We start from the raw sequence: 21,437 nt of genomic DNA, 5'->3' as shown, positions 1-21,437 counted from the left end.
CAAATTGTTCCCTACCCCTCAGAGCCCCTCTCAGATTCTACCAGTGAGAAAAACATTTGCCGGATACAGCCACTGAACCCCCTCAATCATCATTGTGATTCAAAGCAAGCAAAGATTCGGTATCCACAGACTGGATTGTTCAAAAGGTCGTGCCTTGGCCGATCTTGGCGAAGGATTCTAATTATTGGAGAATCTCCAGATGCAAAGAAGAGCCATTTCTCCAAATACGGCAGGTGTATAAGCTGGTACAATCGGACGACTGTATTAGTCGAAAACATGCCGTCATACTCTTACATATCAATACTGAATTTGTCAGTATAATGCATATGGAGGCTAGACCGAAAGTGTCACCGGTTTATTTAACAGAGGGGCATATACGAGTACATGGAATATCTCACCCTAACAAAAGCACGGTAAGGGTGGAGGCTTCTCTATTGCTCGACTTGCAGCTGTAAACTTACTGAACTAGAAATCACAGGGAACTTTGCTATATTCAGAGATTTAGCATTGAATCGTAAATATGCTAACCAATTGCTATTATGAAGTTAACGAAAAGTTACGGCTACGGTGTACAACACCCCTTATCAATCTTATACAGCCCTGGGTTTATTACAATTATAATCATTTTTTTGAGTAACATTTCTTTATGTTTTACGGTGTGATATTAGATCTGAGACACATTTCCCATCTAACTTGATGCAGAAGGTGTAGAATGCTTATGTGACAACGCAGAGCTATATCACGCACTCTCTTTCCAATGTTACCGGGATATTTTGTCTAGCGACCCCGGCTACTACTCTGGATCTAAGTTGGCTTTTTTGCCCCAGCTCGTTTCTTTATCTTATACCCCACACTGGAGAACTACCACCTTACCTGGGCGACGGTTACATGCGTTCTGCATCGGACATTGTTCTCCGTGGATTCTTCGTGCAAACGCAAACTCGTTTCATTTCCTGGGCAGATCAGTCCTTTCCTCTCTGTTTCTAATTTCATTCAGTTTCACTCGCCCGCGAAGCTCCATCGACGAAAAGGAAGATTTCTCTCTCTCTAAGATGGAGCAGAAAGACCAAGTTCGAGACTACATCGAGTATGAAGAAGTTGGAGTTCCATCGCATATACGGCGTACGAAACGACCGTCGTGCATGGAGCGCCCTAGCAAATTCAGCATCCTGATGGTAGTTCAATTTATTCTTGCTGGTGTTGCGAATATAGGCGCCTGGCTTTGGATTACTCGTGGCCATCGAGATGCGCTGGACGAGGAGTGGAATCATTGTGGACGGTCAAGTGAAGAGGCCATGCAACGCGGATGTGTCATGGAGCCATTATTCTACGGCTGGATGCCCAAACAGTGCGTGTACAAAGAGCTTTCGGACCGCTATCCGGTGTTTGAAGACAGAAAATGGTATCTCGAAAAGGATATGATAGTATGGTCCACCTCCCTCAGTCCGGCAACATCAACAATCCTTACAAAAGGTTTCTGACTTGTTACTTAGAATGAAGTCGAATCGGAGGCACTTTGGCGTGGAAGCAATATCAAGGTCTACACACACATCTATCATGGGGAACACTGCTTATTCCAGTGGCGGAAAATCATGTTCGCTATTAACAACCATGAGCAATACATCGACAACAAGACGATTAGTATTCATCACTCCAGCCACTGCGCAGACCAGCTTACAGTGGGGAGAGAAGGAGATGACGCCATCAATGAGGTGGAGCTTGGCTTTTATCGTTGTAGAAATACGATTTGGGCGAGCTAAAAACTTAAGACTACGATACAAGAAGGATTTGGAACGGCCAGAAAGAAAGAAAAAAATTTTGATCCCAATCGTCTCTGCTCTCTAATGCGATAATGAGGTGCGGACCAAGAAACAATTGCCTCCCTCAAAGATTGACATTGCCTTAAAGGAGATAAATCCGGCACTATCAATACCCCTCTCCGATAATTACTTAATTTTTGCCCGACTCTTGCAGAAGGGTGGCCGCTGGCCGCGGAGAACCATGGACGGGAGGCAAAAAATCCTGCATTGCCTACTCCGTAGATGTCCTCATTGTACGAGTAATCTGCGGGTTGAGGTGGATATAGCCGCGCACCCGCCAGATGATCCCTCATACAGCAGCGACGGGTCGCTTATCACTCACTAGAATAAGTAGTTCGTACGAGTAAGTGGGGGAAAGACGCATGGATATATTGCAATGCATTCAAGTAAGACGCACTACTGCATTGGACTTAAGAGTAAGCTAGCTACTGCATACTAATGCAGCTCAAACCACGGTTACTTCGTATCTATAACCTGGCAACCTGAATACACAAAGCCCGCTAATATCACACGATGTTGGACCCTCTTCTACTTGTGCGCATGCGAATGGGCATTTCTCTGGACGACGGAGGTTGACCGTCATCCATCCCGCTCCCTCAACCCACGTATCACTCTTGGTCCATACCCCGCCAAAGACAACCGCAGAATTAGGGAAAAGCAGAGGCAAAAGAAAGAAAGAAGGAAAGAAGGAAAGAAAGAAAAACAACATGAATAAATTCAGGAAACAAGAGATCAATGGCAAGACCATCTCAGATATTGATGAAGTTGAACAGGGACAGGGTCTTCTGGAAGAAAGCAGCACAGACACAGACACAGACGCAAGCACAAACTTCTCACCAGCACCCAGGAGATCACGTAGCTCCAATTGTAGATGGTACAGTGTTGTCATCGGATTCCCAGTGCTGCTATGTGCAACCAACCTTCTTACCTTCTGGATCACCGCTTCCACTAGACCACAATGTCATGCTCCGGCGTCAGTGGCGGAACCTCCAAGCCTCGCGCCGATGCTTCGAGATCTGAACCTCGAGACAATACATGTCAAGTTTGACTCAACATTCTATAGCCAGGGCAGCCGTTATCGTAAGCCTCCATCGCCGGAGACTGATGCTGCGTGGAACTTCGCAGGCGCCAATTGTATGATACATATTCTACTATCTCCTACTTCCCTATGCCAATCATTTGTTATACCATCATCAGACTAATAGTTGAGCAGTTGGATTCCTTCTCATTCCCGAAGATCAAGCCAGTGAATCGGATCTAACATCTGATCACATTCATCTCGCTGGCGGTCCAGATCAAGCCAATCTGACGGGGATTCCTGCCGATGTTGAAGTATTTCATCAACTACATTGCTTGGTATGACGCGCTTATCTCTCTCCCAAAACATTTTGATCTAACTCTTCTCTGTGTAGAATCTACTTCGAAAGGCGACATGGTATAACCATGATTACTATCGAAAGCTCGGCGCAGACGAGTTTCAGCATCCAGATCGCACGTTATCCGTCCACGTTGGTACGTGGGCACCATTCATCTACGAAGAACATGGTTCTGAGTCAAGACCAAGAGTTGTGTGCTAATTTGTTATTGTTATTCGCAGACCATTGCATAGACAATTTGCGCCAACGGATCATGTGTACGGCTGATGTTGGACTTGTTCCGTTCTACTGGGTCGGAGACGATGGTCAGACGGATCCCGAGTTCAGTCGGACGCACACATGCCGTAATTTCGAGACCTTGCACGATTGGATGATGCAGCATATGGTCACTCTAGACTCCAACGCCACCCTGCTTCCCAGACCAGGCGACTACAGAGTCGACCATTTTCACTAATTGAATGCGCGATTCGGAGGAGATGAATAGTATACATCTAGGCGGGGCAGAGAATTAATTCCCAATTATTATTATTTTTAAGAAAAAGAATATGTAAAAAACTATGACTTCTTCAGATTCACTGCATTTCCTGGTGACTCTCTGTGCTTCTTCTTGCTATCTGTGACTACTCATACATTCCAAGGACTATTTTTTCCCGAATACACTACGAACTGTATCTCCGGCAGACCATTCGAAAGGTTCTACGGGATCCTCCTCGGATGCAAACACAGTTTGCCAAGCCAGCGTTGAGTCACGGCAAGAATGCTGATGGCCCTGTCCATTGACCGCGCTTAGGAGGATATTACCATCTGCGTCTTTTTTCGTAAATGGTGGCTCCAGAGTGTCATCTCCATTGCATAGCAAAGCCTAAATGCGGTGAGAAGCGACGTTAATATGAATCTGAATTCCGTATAGAAGAGGAGGAAACGGTAACGCACTCGACCAATATAGCCCAAGCAATGCTCAACATGCGTTCTCTCATCTACGTTCAGGGTCGCACCATCGCGTCCGCCATGCGTATGTGTCCCATGGCCAGTGTTTTCTGCAGCAAGGCCAAAGTAATTCTGCATCGTAGCGCGCAGCATTCTCAAGCAGTGGACACTGTGAAACATGCTGACACCCCAGCCCAAGTTATACGTCTCATTGTGCTTAACCAAGAGAAAGCCACCGAGAGGAGTGCTCATTGATTGATCCCACGCTTCGTCAGCCGCGCTATCCAGCGACTCGATATCATGGCGCTCGAGGAACTCAAAGAGAAAATTTGGCCTTTCGTTGGATGATCTGGCCCCTTGTAAAACACTGTCGCCAGGATTGTAGATAGTATTGTGTGCTTCTTTTGTTCCGTCGTTATTTGTGGATTTTGATGGGCTTGGAGGAGAAGCTGCTGAGAGAGAATGCAGCGCAGGAAAGGCTATAAGCAGGACTCCAATGATTGCAGCAGATGAGAGGATCCATATCCAAAATTGGTTTATTTGTGTTTTGGCCATTTTGCACTGCTATGTGAGAGGGGTGGGAGAAAAGGGTAAGAAAGAGCAATACAAAGAAAAGATGGAGGGGGAGATATGAATAAAGAAGATAAATAAGCAAATAAGGAAATAATAAAAATGGTGCTTATGCATGTTCGCATAACTTTTGTCATTTTTCGTTGAGGAGAAATTTTAATGTGTTATTACAAAGTGTACATAGTTGTAATATTTATAATGAATCTCTTTTATAATGGCTTCAAGATGTATTATTTAGTAATTTACATTAACATGTATATAATTTGGCTTGTATTCTGTTTTATCGCAAAGCGATTTCCACACAGATCTTTTATAACTACCTAATTTGCCAAACATTTGCACCGACAGCATCCAGGGTAAATCCTCGGGGATAAATTTAAGACCGATTGCCCTTCACCATCCTCAAACACGGAAAGCGAAGAGAGACAGCTTTCCCAAATATCCTAGAGACCTAATTTGGTATATATTTGCTGGAGGGATTTGTTTTCTTCCATTAGCAATAAGTAGCTATGTTGATCGCTCATATGGCTTACTGAATAAAAGACGACCGGGAGTGTCACCTGCGGGCTAGGCAGAACCATAGCAAGCTACCACGACCCAATGTAGCTAAGATGGCGGTTGTGATCCAGAGAGAAACGCGCCCGTCCCAGATAGATCACATGTTTGCTTGGCGTGTTCTTAAACCATGGTCCTTATAGAAGTTGGTCAAGCTAGGTTTCTAATGTTGTGTTTGGTGTCAGTCGAGGTAGTTCAATGGGGTGTTTCGTAGCTACCGGCAAAATAAGTTTACCTTACCTTACCTTTATTCGGACTGCTTAACCCGGTCATTTATAGAGCATTCGCAATATCGTTCAATTGTTCACTAGAGGTCTTCTTATTATTATTACGAGCTGAGTAATATTGCTGCCCCATATTAACCAAATCGCGTGTCGATATAGCCCTCAGCAATAGGTTTGTTTCTTGGAAAGTCATCTTATACTAATCTTTAAGAGCCCGAGCAATCAGTTTTCAACGAAATCGTAATCCTCTGATCACCACTCACTCACACCAGTCAACTTTGTACGCTCTCTCTAGCATTCTACCATTCCTTTAAACTTGAAGTCCGCCAGCACCTTTTCTTTGCCATTACAGCTCGACCAAAAACAGAATATGAGCGAGTAGTTCCGGGCCAGACGATGTTCCGAGGTATCTCTTACTCTAGCCACACCTAGCAGTCCTTCCATTTCTCCTAAGCATGTACAGCTCAGCCCAAGCGATATAGACCCCAATTGTAGTAATAACCATTACGCCCAACCGGACTTCTTGTCTGTAGCATCGATGGAGCCACCTCGAATTATCGCAATGCATCTATTTAGTGCCACGCTGAAGCTACTGGTTCCATTCAGCTTTTCAGGGAGAAATTTGGCACCTCTAGATATTATGGTGAACTGTATTGTACCCATATTGGACACGGTTTATTTTACTTATCATTTCTTTTCAACGATATACATACTTTTGTACTTACAATTTATACAGAAGCTTTTGTACTTCCGATGGTTGTTACATGTGGGCGACAACTGAAGAGAACTCACATAGAACGAAAGACTTTACGCCTGTGGAGTCTATTCGGAGTCAGCCGCATCACAACGTGTTACGATCTATGTAAAGTGTTCGAGTCTATACGTCTGGCCGTTGGTATCACCTATCGGAATGGAGCCGAAGAAAGGCCTAGAATATGTATACCACTTTTCTGTTTCAAACTCTCTTTCATCTTATGTTTTAAAGCTGTGATTAATATCTACATATGTCAGTTAGCAGTGACCACAGCTGGAAATCGTGACGAATATATATTTGTACACAGAAATAAACTACTTTATTAATCTGATGAACGTTTAGGCAACAGTACCTAAAGGCTAGGGTATAATCTTATCAGCGGATCTGATAACCTGTTGTGTGTATAGGACAGTTCTTCCTGAATTAAAACTGACGCCATTTCTTCAGTTTCTTAAATCTTCTCCTGGTAAAACCCTCTCACATGCCTAACCCCCTCTGGAAACTTTGATGAAACTTCCGTTGCAAAGGTTTTGTATGCCTTATCTAGTAGCATATATGCATTTAACACAGTTTGGTGTTCCTCTTTCAAAGTTTTCAGCTCCTTTTCAAGCTGAGCTATACGATTGTCTTTTCGCTGACGATGCCTCTGCTGGGCTACTCTACACTGTTCTCGTCGACGCTATATGTGGCATATATTTAGTTTCAGTTCAAGAGAAAACAAATATATCTATTGAGATGCCACATACGTTTAAAACATGTGCAGGTGCATTTTTGTAACGGCCGGGGCGTTTGCGTGGTGCGTTCCTTGGAGCTCTTTTGGTGTCAACAACGCCGTCCGAATGAGATGATTCCCTTGTTACTTCTTCCGGTGCTGGGGAGCGACTTGTTTCTGGCGGTGCAACATTAGATATATCCTAGGTTTGAATATATTAGTGTGAGGTTCATTATATAATACAACGTGTCAGGCCGTGACACATTGAACTTGATCCGCTTACGTTCAAGCTTGTAGAACTCAAGCCCAGTAACCAGCTTTCTCCTCCACAACCCAGAGCAGAAGTCGATTTAAGAGCTGTGTCGGTAAACGGAATGAAATCTATTTCTGAGTACTGGCCCTCCAGCCAATTAAAATCGTGTGTCTGGAAATCTGAAGGTTCTGAACCAGATATTGGAGTAATGCTCATGGCGTCTGACATCGATAGTTGTTGTTGAGGACATGTAGGGCTGGGTATGTTAGAACTTGGATTGACGAGTGGGAGATGTGGAAATTAAAATTAAAACATAATGGTAAGTATTGACAAATATTTATTGGCCATTCGGGGTCTGCTACTCTATCATGCGCACTTCCACCGCCGAAGAGGATTCTTGGGTCCACGCACTTCCCACTTCCCGTGTCACTGACCAACAGCCTTACCTGAGCAAGTTTAGTGGCATTAGCCCTATGAAGAAAAGGGTCAGATGCAGTGACAACTGGCTTTGAAACCAACACTCCACAAGGCCCTAGTTGATCTCGCTGGTATCGGACCATTCTGGCCTTTGTACCCCATTGGTCAGCGGTAATTAGGCATTTGTGGCCAAGGCAGCACTCTTTGGTTCGGCAACCCCGGCCTGACGCGGCCGTTTCAGAACGTCGGATCATCGCGTTGGACACAAGCATACCACAATCCTAATCCTTCAGCTACGGGGTTCGAAAAGGCGGGAAAAAGCTGAGGATCTTATGGTCTTAGGATTTAAGACTACGTGCTTAAAACCGAAGTGCAAATTGAAAAGCACCAGTCTCAACACTGCTCAAAGCAGGTAGATAGTTCTTCCACTGTCTATCTTTCTCATAAACACTCGATAGATTCATCTGAAATAACTCGGAAGTATCAATTGTTATGTCAGTTTTTTTCAAGGCATGTATATACCATATGGAGATGATGCCTTTCTGATCAGCGCTTGACAGTATATATCATAACTTTCCAACTCCTAAAGTTCATGCTTCCCCCCTCTTGGTACTATCTCTCTTGTCGAGCTTGACAACGAAATAAGAAATGCTTACGAAACCCTTGTAGAGAAGAAATGACTCACAATAATAACTAAACAAACTAGTGAGAGCCCTTGCCAAGAGCACGGATCTATGACGGACAGATTACAAGCAACTTTCAACCTCTACTAGCATTCAAATGCTGGTTCTCGTCTTATTACACCGCTGTCTCAGCCTATTGGAATTCGTTGTCGACAGGCTAACTCCTTTTTAACACGCGCTAAAGTCTTTTCTAAGAAGTTCAACACTTCGGCATCAAGACGCTTAGAAATACAAAGCTGGACTGAGACACAAACCTAACTGGCAAGGGCTGCTCTCAATAGCTCAGAGGACATCGAAAATAGCCGTAGTATCGCCATCTGTGCGGCGTTATATCACATCTGCATGCAAATCAAGACAAGCCGAGCACCAAAACTCGCCTAGAATGTGTTACGTATCAAAGAGCAATTAGCATTACATGAAGCTGGACAAAGCATCATCCAGACGAGTAGCCTCCTTGAGCGGAACCGATTCGCCCTTTCTCGATAGCCCAGCCTTGTTATGCCAAACCACTTTCATGCCAGCATTTGTTGCGCCCTCAACATCTCCTGCGCTGCCTGCAACAAACAATGCGTCTTGAGACTCAACACCCATCGTCGTCAAGATGGCCTGGTAAGCTTGTTCGGTAGGCTTGTAAAAGCCGCTCTCTTCTGCGGTGATAATAGAGTCGAATTTTCCAACTATATTCGCGGCAATAGTTCCCAGACGTTTCGAACAATTGGTAACTACGCCGAGCTTATAACCTCGCAGTCTCAACTGCTCCAACACTTGGGCATCTTCGGGCCATGGCTGCAGTTTGTCCCAGTTTTCCAACAATGTTCTTGGAGCTGATTCAGGCAAGCCAACGTCTTCTGCAGCTTGATGAACGAGCTGCTCATACGGGATGTAAGCGCCGGTGCTGAATGTCAGTTCCAAATAGCGTGCACGCCAAACTCGTCCCTCTGCTGCGGTTGCGGACGGCGTGGACGCATCCCACAGACTCCAAGAATCTAGCAGGGCGGTAAGGAGGTCGAATATAATCACTTTTGGTCTCCAGCTCGGCGATGAAGGCGTCATGATGATGATGGACAATTTGTGGCGTATGATGAATTTGGATAAGATACTGGTTAACGTGGGAGGCCGTCGGCTCTATGGGCTCATATGAGCAAGACTCACCCTATATATACGACTTGTGCTCTTGATGAAGAATACGGGTTTCGAAGCTCAAGGCGTTGCTTCTGTGGCTTATGTCCCGTTTTCTCTTTGGACAGATGGTAGCACGTACCCCACTGATGCTAAATTCTTGTCCAAGTCGCAGCCGCACACCTCATCCGGAATAGCCGTAGTATCCTGGATACCTAGTCCCTGATGTCGCACCCGCGCACCTTTTTTGGTTGACGTTATCAATTTGGACTCAGCTAGTAAACGGCCCTGAGCGTAGAAGAGACTGCAAGTCCAGGCTATAAGAAGTGCGTGCACAGCAGTGAACTGACAAATCGAAGGCTCTCCCGTGAACAACTCCAAGTGCAGTCAGTTATTCGTTCAAAAGCCAATTCATCGCACTTCTTCAAGATGGAAACGACAAGCCAAATTTTACAGACAGCGGGTGATTTCCGACAACACTATGTCGGAAAACATATCACACAACTGCCGAAGCCGGCTTTGGTACTAGACAAGGCCAAAATGCATCGGCACTGCAAATCTCTACTAGATGCCGTAGAGTATTTAGGTGTAGACTTTCGGGCACATATCAAGACACACAAGGTAGATACAGTTGCTCTTTCCCCAATATTCCAAACTCATAGAGCTGACATTGGAACGATAGACTCTGGAAGGAGTTCGCCTGCAAGCTGGGGAAGGGAAAAAAGACGTTCGACTCGTAGCATCAACCGTTGCTGAAATTGAGTATCTACAACCATTGCTACACGAATTCATGGAAAGTGGCCGCCAGGTCAATGTCCTTTACGGTATCCCCTTGCCACCCTCCCAGGTTGACCGCCTGGCAGCTATCGGCCGGCGGCTGGGTCAAGGCACCATTTCTGTCATGATTGATCACGCATCCCAGCTCAGTCATGTGGTTCGCTTTGCAGAGCAAGCCTGTTTTCCAGCTGGAGTGTACTTGAAGGTCGACACCGGCTACCACCGGGCAGGCCTACCCCCATCAGGTCTCAACAAGGACGACTTGGTTTCAAGGCTGATAAACCTTGACAATGAAGGCAAAATAAACTTCATTGGGCTTTACTCGCACAGTAGTCTCAGCTATAATGACTCCACCGCCAAGCAAGCAATGGCCAATCTCGGAGGCGAACTCACCGGGTGTCTTGATGCGCTCGAAAAAAACGCGCGCCTGTTCTCGAGTGACAAAGAAATAACCATCAGTGTCGGAGCCTCGCCGCAGGTAACTTCAATAGAGAACTTGGTTGTGGCTGAGGGAGTATTATCAGAGGACGCCGAGAATTTGCGACAGACTTTGCACAAGGTCGTGACCGAAAGGCACTGTGGATTTCGCACCAAACTTGAACTTCACGCTGGTGTATACTCTGTGCTCGATGTTCAACAGTTGTCTACGCATTCCCGAGCTCACTTAGGAGACTACGAGGATGAGATAGCCGTCTCTGTCATGGCAGAAGTCTGCAGCGTTTATAACGATGGCGAGCGGCAGCAACCTGAAGCTTTACTTGCAGTCGGAGTGTTGGGATTGGGACGTGAGCCTTGTGCGGCATATGAGGGATGGGGAATTATTGATCGCGACGCTTATTCTCCTGATACGCCTAATCTCGATCACCGACTGATCGTGAAGCGAGTGAGTCAGGAACACTGCATTGCGTCATGGGGACTTATCAAGGGACATGACGATGGAAATTCTCAACATCCAATACCGCTGCAAGTAGGCCAGACTGTTCGCATTTATCCAAATCATGCTTGTATTACCGGAGCCTTGTATGGTTGGTATTATGTAGTCGATTCATCGGAGAACGGGCAGCGAGTTGTAGATGTCTGGGAAAGGGCAAACGGGTGGAAAATGCCAATTGCCATATAGCATTCACATTATTTGCATAGAAACAATGAAATAAATTTTTTATATAAACCATCTGCAATCGTTTTGCTACAAATATTACTTATGAATCCTATCGAGGTGAACCACTAATATCCACGGCGCAACCAGAAAGCAGTCAGCTACCCTTAACTACTGCAACGCACTTGATCTCAATATCCGAGCCATAGGGCAGTTCCTTCACGGCAACACAGCTTAAAAAGCAATTGTTTTAGAATGCGTAACATTAGAGGCCATTTTAAACTCACGTGCGTGCAGGCTTGAGGTCTCCCCAGTATGTTTTGTAGGGGACAGACAACTCATCCGCGTCGAGGATATTGGTCAAAAATACCGTAACCTCCACTACGCCCTCTAGGCCGGAATTGGCCTGCTGAAGAATAGCCTCAAGATTCTTCATAATCTGGTGCTACGAAACACAATGAGATTTAGTTAAGAATTGGACAAGAAAGATGACATACAAATCGATCAATAACCGTGCCTTGAACAATTTTCTTTATAATAGGATCGGCACCCAATACACCTGATGTGAATACGAAGCCATTGGCGACGATGGCTGGGGTGTAAACGCCTGGGCGAAGCGTGGGCGCCTCGTCAGTAAATACTCCGACTTTTTGGAAAGACATTTGGGACTATTCTATATTGTATTGAATTGGGAATTGGTTTTAATAAGGCACTGATTTTGTTCAGGACGACTATGGGGAAGCGACTCTTAAATAAGAGACAACTCAGGAACGACGCAATGATTCGCGATGTAAGGCGCCTTTTCCTGCGTTAACTCCCCAGATGCAATTTTGTACAGTACATCTCTGAGCACCTGTGCGTGAGTGGGGAGGAGCTGAATGCATTAGCTCTTATAGCGCAATGGATAATTGCCTGCTGGCGCTCCCGTTCACCGCAAGAGGCAAAGTTCGAATCGTCTTATTCCACATTCAGACCCAGTATCTGTTTGACACTTTCGACCTGTCCACATGGGTTGCGCTTCCGTGCACCAGATATGGCAAGGCTTGAGATATTACAAAAATAATCGAGGATATTAGTGTCTGACACCTATCCTAACATTGCGTTCCTGTACACTACAAACGCTAAGCTCGGTCCGAAGCTCCAAGTGTTTAGAAAGCAGGTGAGAGTCATAATAGTAGGCTTGTGCACACACGAGGGGAACGTCTATGTCGAGGCGGTCTCAGATGAAGTAATAGAGATATCAACTGTTGTGGCAAAGCTTTATTTCGAAGCAATCATCGCAAAGAAGGTAAAGCCTGTCATGTATGAAGTAATGTGATGTCTCAGTATAGCTGTATGACGTGGACTATAAGACAGGCGCTGGAGAAGACGGTCGCAGTAGCAAATGATCTAGACAAGGAAGGGGACAACTCTGCTATTAACACCGCTTGTGGTGTATGTCAATTGAGAAGAATACTTCGTATAGAATTTACTGACCAAGTTAGGCCGGTGGCTGTGATATTCATCACCGATACCATATAGAATCTACATCTCTATCTCCCCAATAGTGTCCACCAAGCCCCTTGTCGAGACATAGTATGAGATCAGCTCTCCCGTACTTCTGCACCTTCCGTAGACAAGCATCGACCATATTCGCTGGCTCGAATATGACCCAAACTTCCCCCTACCGCCCCCATCATCCACCGTTTGAAACAGTGAAACTACATCGACGCCATTTCTGCGTTCGCGATTGATGAGTCGCACTGCATCCAGAATTTGAAAGACAGGGAAGTTTCCCTCTTCAAATCTGCCTGGCTCTACACGATTTTCTAACCACTCTTGGATCCAAAGCCCAGTTTCAAGACGTCGAGAACAGAGAGCACACGAAAGTAACAGTCCAGCAAATCCGATGGTGTAAGCATTGAGGGAAATACACTCCTCCCAGCTGATTCCTGCAGCGATGCGCAGCAGGATGAAGATCCAAGCTTCTGTTTCCTCATAAATATCGTCAATATTCTGGATAGATGCACTTGCAAAGCTCTGGAGTGGCCCGGAGCAGTGCAGCACGCGGGCCGCCACGTAATAAGCCATGTTCATGGCCAACTTATGGGACGGGAAATATATTGCCTCATTTTCAGGACTTCGTAGGTCAAGATCTTTTGGACAATTCGGATTTCCTGTGACTTCGATCCAGTCTGGGAAGGATGCCCGCCACATATCTAGCTTCTCAGAGTACATCTCCACCAGGGCCACAAACTCACTGAAAACAATGGTATGCTCTGATGCTGGAGCAGTATTATCTGTAAAGCTTGCGATTTTTCTCGTTGTCGGACCGTTATTTGGCTGCCTTGCCCAGCACGCAATGCGAGCCGCAGTGTTGAGACGATGCGATTCGCAAAGAATCCAAAGTATAGTAGCAGTACGACCGCTATCGGTGTCCAGAATGAGCTGCAGTTTTGGATCGAGCAACGGATCGGTGTAGGCCTGAAAGAACTCAGGAACGCCGAAATATGCCCTGCGCCACCAATTCTGCATCTTGACTTCCACCCAGGCCGCAAGCAAGCCAGCACCGTGAGGAAAGACAAGATTAGCGGATTTCTTCAACAGGTTTTCTACACCTTGGGAATGTGTGTAAAACTCTTTGAAGTTACCCATTGAGGATTCCACATAGCAGAAGAGAACCAACGCGACGAATGCCAACATTGGATACAAGTCAAACTCTTCAGAGCTCCAACGCACCATTTTACGCAGTGCAGAGCCATACAGCTCACTGCTTAGGCATTCATGACCCGGATCTGGTCGGAAAGAGAACCATGGTGAATCAGACGAGTTGAACAATCGCCTCTGCGGCAGTTTCCGACTCAAGCGATTGGCTGCAAGGGTGGCCATGGCGTCCGTGATGAGTGACGAATGACCACGGATAGCCATGAAGTCGAATGACAAGTTTAGAGCCGGCAAACAATGCACCTCCCAAGCACTCATGTAAAATCTGACGACATCATTTGTTCTTTGCTGTAGCAGACAGGGTGGGGTTAAGCTGACAGACATCCCGTCGGCGCTCCCCAAGTGTGACGATTCCTCCAAAGGGCGGGAGCCAGAAAGATTTTCTCGGTTTCCATTATCAACATCTAGGGCATATGGTCGGCTTAAGTCCGTCTTTGGGGTCGTGTCTTCATTTAACAAAATGTCAGGGCCGAAAGTTGTGTCAACACCGGCCTCGATCCTGGGGGACGAGAATCGCGCATGCTTTGGCGGAGTCCATGTTACAGCAACACGTTCGTCTGATGGCCGATCAGGCTGGCGCTGCAAAGTGCCTTGCCGCAACCCAGCCTTACGGGACCTTGACGGACCTACGACGCTGCGAAACTCGAAAGTTGGGAAGACCTGTTCACAGGATACCCCGAGCTTCATACACAGGCCGCAAGGTTTCCGCTCATCACACTACTGAACAGTCAGTTGTGTCACTGAAACCCCGGATTGCAATCAATTGCTCCACATACCTTTTTCCGTCTCTGCCTGCACACTTTACAACCAGTGCGAGAGCGATATATGTTGGTCTTTTTGGGACGAGGAGGAGCAGGTTCATACATATTGAGATATGCTGGCACTGAAAAATGTAGCTAGTGAGAGATGCTTGCAGGTAGCGCTGTGCCAAAGAGTAGCGATATTCTTTGGCGCGAGATCGCCCCTCGGTACTACGGTAAATTCTCTACAAGAAAGCTCAGCCAGCCTTTGTGAGTCAAGCGGCCGCGAAGTAGCGTGTACTAAGCTAAGCTAAACCACCTATCCTGAACTTTTCTTCTTTTCGCCAGATTATACAGTGTAAATCGTTCACTGTGGTAGTAGATAAAGGATTATCTGCAATAAGCGTAGAAGTTCTTCTGTATGAGTGATTGGACTGAAGCTCCTTACCAAGGAGATGATCCTAAATACCAAGTTGTAAGACCTAAGAACACGAAAGAAAAAGAAAAGAAAAGAAAACGCGTATTTGGCAGTAGCCATCGATCAATTACGCTCGCAAGTCTCATATAAGAGATCAATCGGGTACTCTTCGTCTTCACTATTGGTTTAGTCGTTTATGGAAGAAGGTGTTTAAAGTAGCTTGAACCGTTGCTTGGTAGCTCGAAAATCGCTATGTGCGCGTGTAATTAAAGCATATAGCACACCAACTGCTGATGCTCAAGGATCATCGTAGACTTTCGCCTTTTTTTCTAATGCGGGTTTTCTTATCGGCTTGGAAGATGGAGGGGACTCGGTAAAATTTGTGCTCATTGCCACTGAGACTGTACAGTAAAAATGATCAAGGTAGAGTGTAGACATAAGTTCAGTTGGTTATCTCATTTACCATATCGAGTTTTCCAAAATATCACTCCCTACTGCTAGAATCACGTATTGCATCATACAGCGGTCTCAATCAATGAGATTTGGGAATAGGTGGCAGCGCGTAACGCGAGATATTGAGCTGTTATGACATTGCCCTTGTCGGACGGCGTTTCTATCTACCAAAATTGATAAGAATATGATCCAGTGATTCCAGTTACGATACGTCGTACATAATATTTACGATGATTCAATCCTCCGCTATCCATCGAAGCAGATTCAAATCTTTACATCTGTAAGCCCTTGTGCGTGCAATGCAGTTATGTAGTCTTGCGCCGAGTCGACCCGCTTGATTCTGCCCGTGCAGTCATCGAGATACAGCCAATCTGTACCGTTGTACGTAATATGACTTCCTTCAGGTTTATTGCTAGATTCAACAATATCAGAACTCATTAGCCCAAAGTCTGTGAGGATGCTCAAATTGGGTGACCCTTCTGGCCTGCCACTTGGGTGCACCTACATTGGAATGATCATCTTGTCATGTGGCCCCACGGTTGCATTCAACGCCCATCGAATAACGACATTATACTTATCAAAAGCAATGTTTTGAACAACAAATTGGTAGTGATTCCAGCCGGTGTGAGCCATTTTCATGAATTTGATGAATTCGCCGGACGTTCCAATTGATAGTTCTATGGAGCCGTTGGAACCTGGCAACCGGTCTTGGTATAAGTTAACATTAGGTGTAAACGTTATATTTTCGAGGCTAAAATCTCCATTCCAGGTGTCGATGTAGTTTTTGGCAGCTTTCTCTTGTGATTTGTGACAGAGAATAAAGTCACAGTCTTGGCATAGAGTTGTGGACATGGCGAGAGATGCCATCGCACCAACTACCCATAGAAAGCTGAGGACGGTCATTTTATTAATCTGGGCGTTATGATACCGTGTACTGTCGAGCGTCGTAAAGGTTTATAAGAGGTAGTTCCAAATATCGTTAATGTTCGAAATCAGATGAGATATAGCTGAGAGGGTATCATTCACAATTTTGCGAGGACGCACATATATATATCTGCAGTATTCAGAACGTACTGGACTACCGAATCCAATCATGACTGCCCAAGTCTCCTGCGCCAACGATCCTTAGGCCAGGAAGAGATCCTAAATGCCAACTGCGCCACGCCTGGAAAGCCGAAGTAGGTGATTGTTACATTCATTACCACAAATCTTGTTTTTTCTGATTCGAGATAGACTAATTGCGTTTCGGGATTGTTGCTGAACATCTCGCGCCGTGCTGGCCCTAAATAGGGCGGTATCGAGAGCGAGCCCGCATTTGGAAGAACAAGACGGTTGTGGGATGAGACCGGGCCAGCAATCTATTACTAGCCATGCATCTGTCAGCGCTACGAACCACTCGCTCTAAGCCTCTAAGACGTGTCTGCCTGTCTAACGGGCTCTCTGATCAACCAATTTTGCAAGGCATCCACCCACCATGTTATTCATCCTCAATGTATAACTTCGATTTTGCTGGAATTGACGACATTCCTCGTCATGTCAATACTCTAGCGTAGCTACCCGCCTCATAGCCCACAGATTGCCAAAAATGGCAGCATCTGGTAACTTTACTACTATTGCCGTTCGTTACAGTACGGTACATGTAGCTTCCAGTGCTGCGCCAAGAGCCGTGAGGCGGTCCTATGTGGCCCATAGGGCGATTAGTTATCGCCATCTAATGTACCACTCAACCAACCTTTTAAACCCATATGCCGATTTATAAGGGTTCCACTGCTATGTCTATGGAAAATACTTGTGATTGTCTAGCAATCCATGGTTTGTTTTTACTCTGCGCGAATTAATTAGGTCCGTGGTGCCCCGGACCATCGGACGAGAATAAGACCTTGCGCGCTAAATCCCCATGATCCATTCATCCTTTAGGGCAGTATTTGGTCGAGAATGGCTGCGTCCACTTCCAGCATGGTGAAGCTATCTAATCAATTGATACTCTACAGCAGAAGAAGAGATATTGGTCCTGGGGCGTTGTTGTCTGATTCCTGCTAATATGCCTTATATGTGCGACCAACACTTTTGGCATATCGTTAAGCTGAACTCTAGCATGGATGTTGAGGCGAATCTAAGCACGGATGCATAAACAGGCAGAGAGCAGTACTGTGGATAGTAGGTCTAATTCCAACATGAAGTTAAAAATGATATAACTAATCAGGTTATCGCAAATAAAATCTTTTCTCTCTCTTGGATCTGGATCACAAAGGTTCAATTTGCTACCTGTAATTATCGGCATGCGCGATGCTTCTGTTATTAGCAATGGTAGTACTGAAGTCCAAATCTACTGAGGTAGCGTTTTGGGTGATGACGAGTGTTAGCATTACCAGTCTCTAGCGTATATTGCACTTGAGCCCGTGAACCAGAAAATATCTGTCAACCTTGATAATGTCAGATTCTAAAACAGGAACGAGCTCGGGTATGTTTCTTTAGGCTGATCACGTAGCGTTGGGGGAAAAAATGCCCCTACGTACGTAGCCAATATTCTCTGGATTGTCCTAAGACAGACCGAATCTAGTCGCCAAGTTCGGCATTATGAGCTATGACTTTCTCATACTCCTGAAATGATACAATGCCTTTTGGAAACCCGTTCCACTGCAATCCCTGCTCATCCATCAACTGATCCCGTTTTTCCATAGAACGTTTCCAAGACGGAAGCACAGCCATCCGCTCGTGCCAAGCGCGGACATGGGGTATACCATCCCATATTTCATCCCACGGTTGCATCAATACCTCGCTGAGGCGGCAGTTCCATGGTACAAAAGCCATATCTGCAAATGTCATTTTATCACCGACTAGCCACTGAGCAGTAGCCGGTTTGTCTGCTAACACGCCTTCAATAACGCTCAGCACTCGCCTAATCTCACTCTTATAACGCTCGATAGCCGAGGGGATCTTCTCGGAGTGTAAGTGCTGAAACCAGCCACATTGTCCATAGTAGGGCCCTTGACCGCTCATCTGAAAATGGAGCCACTGGTTGCATTTATGTTTCTCTGAAAGAGTATCGTACGATAGGCGGTTACTTGTGTCGTATTGTTCGATTAAATACTGGTAAATTGCACCCGATTCCCACAACGTTATCCTTGTATTTGGGTCTTCGATAGCCGGCACGCGACCATTTGGATTGATGCTGATATAGGGCTCTTTTTTAACGTCGTCAAATCGAAAGGACTGTATCTGGTATTTCAGCCCTAACTCTTCAAGCAAGAAAACTGGCTAAACAGCTTTTAGCATGACATTACAGCATCAGGGGCTGCTGTTAAGATTCTTTATATACTCACCTTCCACGGGTTAGGTCCAGGAGCTGTTGATTCTTATTAGCAAGAAAAGCCGAAACTGGTAGTGCCAAACTTCAACTTACGTGTCAGCCAAACGCGAATAGGTTTGATCGAGTTGACTGCCATTTTGTAAAGTGCACAAGTTTTTGTCCTTTAAATCGGTCAGTGTAGTATTTTGTTGAAGTTGAGTAAAGGCTGCAGGTGGCCCTCATGAAGCACACCCGCTATATATAAGCACAGATAGATGCCATTATTTAGTACGTTATCAGCTCATCATAACTGGCCGGACTACCTAGCTTATAATAACAAATTATTATAAATATGCATGTGTTGCTCCATTCAGTGTGCTTAGTTAGCACCGGTTTACATAGACATTTGCTACTGCTAACATAGATCAAGCAGTGGAAAATTTTGAGTTCATGTTTCTGTAGTGACAGCCATTGCCCAACCATCACCCTTGGAATTTTTAAGAAGTTCCTTGTCATGAAACATTGTACGTTTCGTCGCGCGACCGTCTCAAGATCCAGCAAGATTTTGGCAAATCAATACAATTCAGAACTCGCCCAAATTTCACAATTCCAGACCACGACCCATTAATTCGCAATGCCAAAGTCTAGTCAAATAGTCTCAAAATCGCTGCAAGATGCACTGCTAGAGTGCTTCCAGGCGATAGTTCTCCTTGTTCAGCCCGAAATACGCCACCAAATAATTCTTGTCGGAGGCACAGCCAGCATCGCGCATTCATCAGCATAGTATACTGAGGATGTTGATATCGTCGCACCTCCTGACGTCCTCATTTGCGTTTGGAATGGCGTACGGGCTGCGGCGAATGGCTTAAGCCTCGAACCCGATGGAAGAATCGCCTACGATGCATCCCAAGGTTTTAGAGTTCGTGTTGATCTCATTGAGATGGGCGGTGGATATATCGACCATATACATCATGTAGAGCCGTTCCTCGGGGCTTCACTGGCATCTAAAGCCGATCTTCTGAGACTAAGAGCAGCGACAGCTGCAGACCGTGGAGATGACGGAGATATGGAAGATTTCCGGTGGCTGGTAGAAGCATTGGCCAGAAAGGGTGAAATGCTTCCACAATTAAATCAGAAAGAAGCTGATGATATAATTAATACTGGAAAATGCATGGATCCGCTAGATCAGTTGGTTTTGGTTGCTGTTATGGGTATTAACAATCAAAAAGCTGCTTTGATGCTGCTTGGTATATGATACAGGAACTATCTAATAGCCGTTGTGTATATATTATTTCTTGGAACACAAATCAATGGACTACCCATCGTTTTTCCATTAGATCCATCTAAAAAAATTTGGTCCGTGTCTCCGATGAGAAATAGGCCGAACTAATTTAGAATTACATGCAAGTCGTCCAAACCGAATATTTCTAAAACGTCAACTATTGAGTGGCAATTCAATATCCACAACCCACGGTAATTGATTTGAGCCATTATTGCCAGACACAGCAGCATTGACAAACAAGGTCATTCCGAGCGTGTTATAGTCAGTCCATTCTTGTTCACAGTATCCGCGCTCTTTACAGCGGTTCATCCTATCTTCTCTTGCCTTCATCTCTTCCGCTGATTCGAATTTGGATCCATTTAGGCTGATCATATTCTCGATGACATAGGACTTATCGTTGTCTATATCGGTGAAGTGGGACGGCATGTCGGATATTTGAGGTCTCCAAGCTACCATCTTTGCGCCCCATCCATCATGAGCATGTCCGAAGCAGTGAATTCGTGGTTGAGCTTTTGCGACAGCCGCAAAAAGTTGCGGACATCCAATTCTTTTCCTTTCTGCAGATAAGTCCATGATTCCTTGAGGCGGACCATGGGTAACAACAATGTCGATCCCGTTTTCGATTTCAAAATTGTGGATGCCGCTGTATTGAAAGCCCCAGCCGGAGGATGATGCTGTTGATGGCGTATATGGGCTTGCATAGATACTCAAAAGAGCACCATTTTGAAGGGAAAACCGATGCGAACCTTCGTCAACGAAGATGATACCTTTTTTTCTAGACTCCTGCAGCATCTGTCGGGCTGTGCCGTAGTCGCCATATTCCTTTCTTATGGTCACGTTATCCAGAGGTTCCAGTGAAAGTCTGTTTGCTTCCAAGATCTTTTGTTTAAAAACAGGTATGTCTAGCGAGAAATCGTGATTCCCAGCAATAACAATCTTTAGAGGGGCATTTAATTTCTCAATAAGCTCGATGGCGGATTGAAATTCGTCCAATCTTGAATGTTGCGTCAGATCGCCGCAGTGAATAGCTACGTCGACAGGCGTGTGTATGTCGACTGGCAGCTGCATTCCATGCGTGTCTGAAATGATGAGACACCTTGTCCGGATGCGGCAAGCGGGTATGCGCTCCTTAGTAGCCATGGTTCTGGTTGAGCAGGATATCGAATAAACGGCAATTGAATCAATGACCCTAATTTCCAAGTTTTAGTGTTCTTTCTCCAATGCCGGATGCTAGTGAGAAAAGCTGGGCTGACCAACTTATATACTGCC

General features: G+C 45.5%; 12 protein-coding genes across 12 annotated transcripts; 4 read left to right on the top strand and 8 right to left on the bottom strand.

Moving 5' to 3' along the window:
• Positions 1–977: 977 nt before the first annotated feature.
• M431DRAFT_20917 (hypothetical protein) lies at positions 978–1,823 on the top strand. The gene is made up of 2 exons (XM_024913434.1): positions 978–1,424; positions 1,494–1,823. The coding sequence occupies exons 1-2, from the start codon at positions 1,053–1,055 to the stop codon at positions 1,758–1,760; spliced, it is 639 nt and encodes a 212-aa protein (XP_024768651.1). The 5' UTR covers positions 978–1,052; the 3' UTR covers positions 1,761–1,823.
• Positions 1,824–2,362: 539 nt separating this feature from the next.
• M431DRAFT_319892 (hypothetical protein) lies at positions 2,363–3,816 on the top strand. The gene is made up of 4 exons (XM_024914292.1): positions 2,363–2,954; positions 3,034–3,176; positions 3,233–3,332; positions 3,418–3,816. The coding sequence occupies exons 1-4, from the start codon at positions 2,528–2,530 to the stop codon at positions 3,648–3,650; spliced, it is 903 nt and encodes a 300-aa protein (XP_024768650.1). The 5' UTR covers positions 2,363–2,527; the 3' UTR covers positions 3,651–3,816.
• Positions 3,707–4,711, bottom strand: M431DRAFT_154464 (hypothetical protein). Its single transcript, XM_024912907.1, has 2 exons — positions 4,130–4,711; positions 3,707–4,058 (listed from the first exon to the last, which is right to left on the bottom strand). Exons 1-2 carry the CDS (start codon positions 4,676–4,678, stop codon positions 3,837–3,839), a joined length of 771 nt encoding a protein of 256 aa, XP_024768649.1. The 5' UTR covers positions 4,679–4,711; the 3' UTR covers positions 3,707–3,836.
• A 1,904-nt stretch (positions 4,712–6,615) lies between these two features.
• Positions 6,616–7,407, bottom strand: M431DRAFT_20915 (hypothetical protein; the record flags this gene model as incomplete). The annotated part of the gene is made up of 3 exons (XM_024913433.1): positions 6,616–6,905; positions 6,973–7,140; positions 7,222–7,407. 3 exons carry the CDS (start codon positions 7,405–7,407, stop codon positions 6,678–6,680), a joined length of 582 nt encoding a protein of 193 aa, XP_024768648.1. The 3' UTR covers positions 6,616–6,677.
• Positions 7,408–8,668: 1,261 nt separating this feature from the next.
• On the bottom strand, positions 8,669–9,444 carry M431DRAFT_513270 (hypothetical protein). Its single transcript, XM_024919986.1, has one exon. It carries the CDS (start codon positions 9,342–9,344, stop codon positions 8,703–8,705), a length of 642 nt encoding a protein of 213 aa, XP_024768647.1. The 5' UTR covers positions 9,345–9,444; the 3' UTR covers positions 8,669–8,702.
• A 395-nt stretch (positions 9,445–9,839) lies between these two features.
• On the top strand, positions 9,840–11,307 carry M431DRAFT_500632 (hypothetical protein; the record flags this gene model as incomplete). Its single annotated transcript, XM_024917937.1, has 2 exons — positions 9,840–10,031; positions 10,093–11,307. The coding sequence occupies 2 exons, from the start codon at positions 9,840–9,842 to the stop codon at positions 11,305–11,307; spliced, it is 1,407 nt and encodes a 468-aa protein (XP_024768646.1).
• Positions 11,308–11,440: 133 nt separating this feature from the next.
• Positions 11,441–11,945, bottom strand: M431DRAFT_98482 (hypothetical protein; the record flags this gene model as incomplete). Its single annotated transcript, XM_024925054.1, has 3 exons — positions 11,441–11,516; positions 11,571–11,728; positions 11,781–11,945. The coding sequence occupies 3 exons, from the start codon at positions 11,943–11,945 to the stop codon at positions 11,441–11,443; spliced, it is 399 nt and encodes a 132-aa protein (XP_024768645.1).
• An 812-nt stretch (positions 11,946–12,757) lies between these two features.
• Positions 12,758–14,852, bottom strand: M431DRAFT_535161 (hypothetical protein; the record flags this gene model as incomplete). Its single annotated transcript, XM_024920944.1, has 2 exons — positions 12,758–14,703; positions 14,763–14,852. The coding sequence occupies 2 exons, from the start codon at positions 14,850–14,852 to the stop codon at positions 12,808–12,810; spliced, it is 1,986 nt and encodes a 661-aa protein (XP_024768644.1). The 3' UTR covers positions 12,758–12,807.
• Positions 14,853–15,861: 1,009 nt separating this feature from the next.
• Positions 15,862–16,500, bottom strand: M431DRAFT_524989 (hypothetical protein; the record flags this gene model as incomplete). Its single annotated transcript, XM_024920598.1, has 2 exons — positions 15,862–16,009; positions 16,103–16,500. The coding sequence occupies 2 exons, from the start codon at positions 16,498–16,500 to the stop codon at positions 15,862–15,864; spliced, it is 546 nt and encodes a 181-aa protein (XP_024768643.1).
• A 1,653-nt stretch (positions 16,501–18,153) lies between these two features.
• M431DRAFT_98453 (hypothetical protein) lies at positions 18,154–19,043 on the bottom strand (the record flags this gene model as incomplete). Its single annotated transcript, XM_024925050.1, has 3 exons — positions 18,154–18,855; positions 18,921–18,943; positions 19,001–19,043. The coding sequence occupies 3 exons, from the start codon at positions 19,041–19,043 to the stop codon at positions 18,154–18,156; spliced, it is 768 nt and encodes a 255-aa protein (XP_024768642.1).
• Positions 19,044–19,826: 783 nt separating this feature from the next.
• Positions 19,827–20,141, top strand: M431DRAFT_487134 (hypothetical protein; the record flags this gene model as incomplete). Its single annotated transcript, XM_024916454.1, has 1 exon — positions 19,827–20,141. The coding sequence occupies one exon, from the start codon at positions 19,827–19,829 to the stop codon at positions 20,139–20,141; it is 315 nt and encodes a 104-aa protein (XP_024768641.1).
• A 57-nt stretch (positions 20,142–20,198) lies between these two features.
• On the bottom strand, positions 20,199–20,965 carry M431DRAFT_513268 (hypothetical protein). The gene has a single exon (XM_024919985.1). The coding sequence runs from the start codon at positions 20,958–20,960 to the stop codon at positions 20,322–20,324; it is 639 nt and encodes a 212-aa protein (XP_024768640.1). The 5' UTR covers positions 20,961–20,965; the 3' UTR covers positions 20,199–20,321.
• Between the last annotated feature and the right edge of the window lie 472 nt (positions 20,966–21,437).

Source organism: Trichoderma harzianum (genome assembly GCF_003025095.1).
Source record: "Trichoderma harzianum CBS 226.95 unplaced genomic scaffold M431scaffold_21, whole genome shotgun sequence".
Taxonomy (NCBI): Eukaryota; Fungi; Ascomycota; class Sordariomycetes; order Hypocreales; family Hypocreaceae; genus Trichoderma; species Trichoderma harzianum.
Note: the sequence above shows the minus strand (reverse complement) of the source record. Positions and strands in the feature narration are given on the sequence as shown.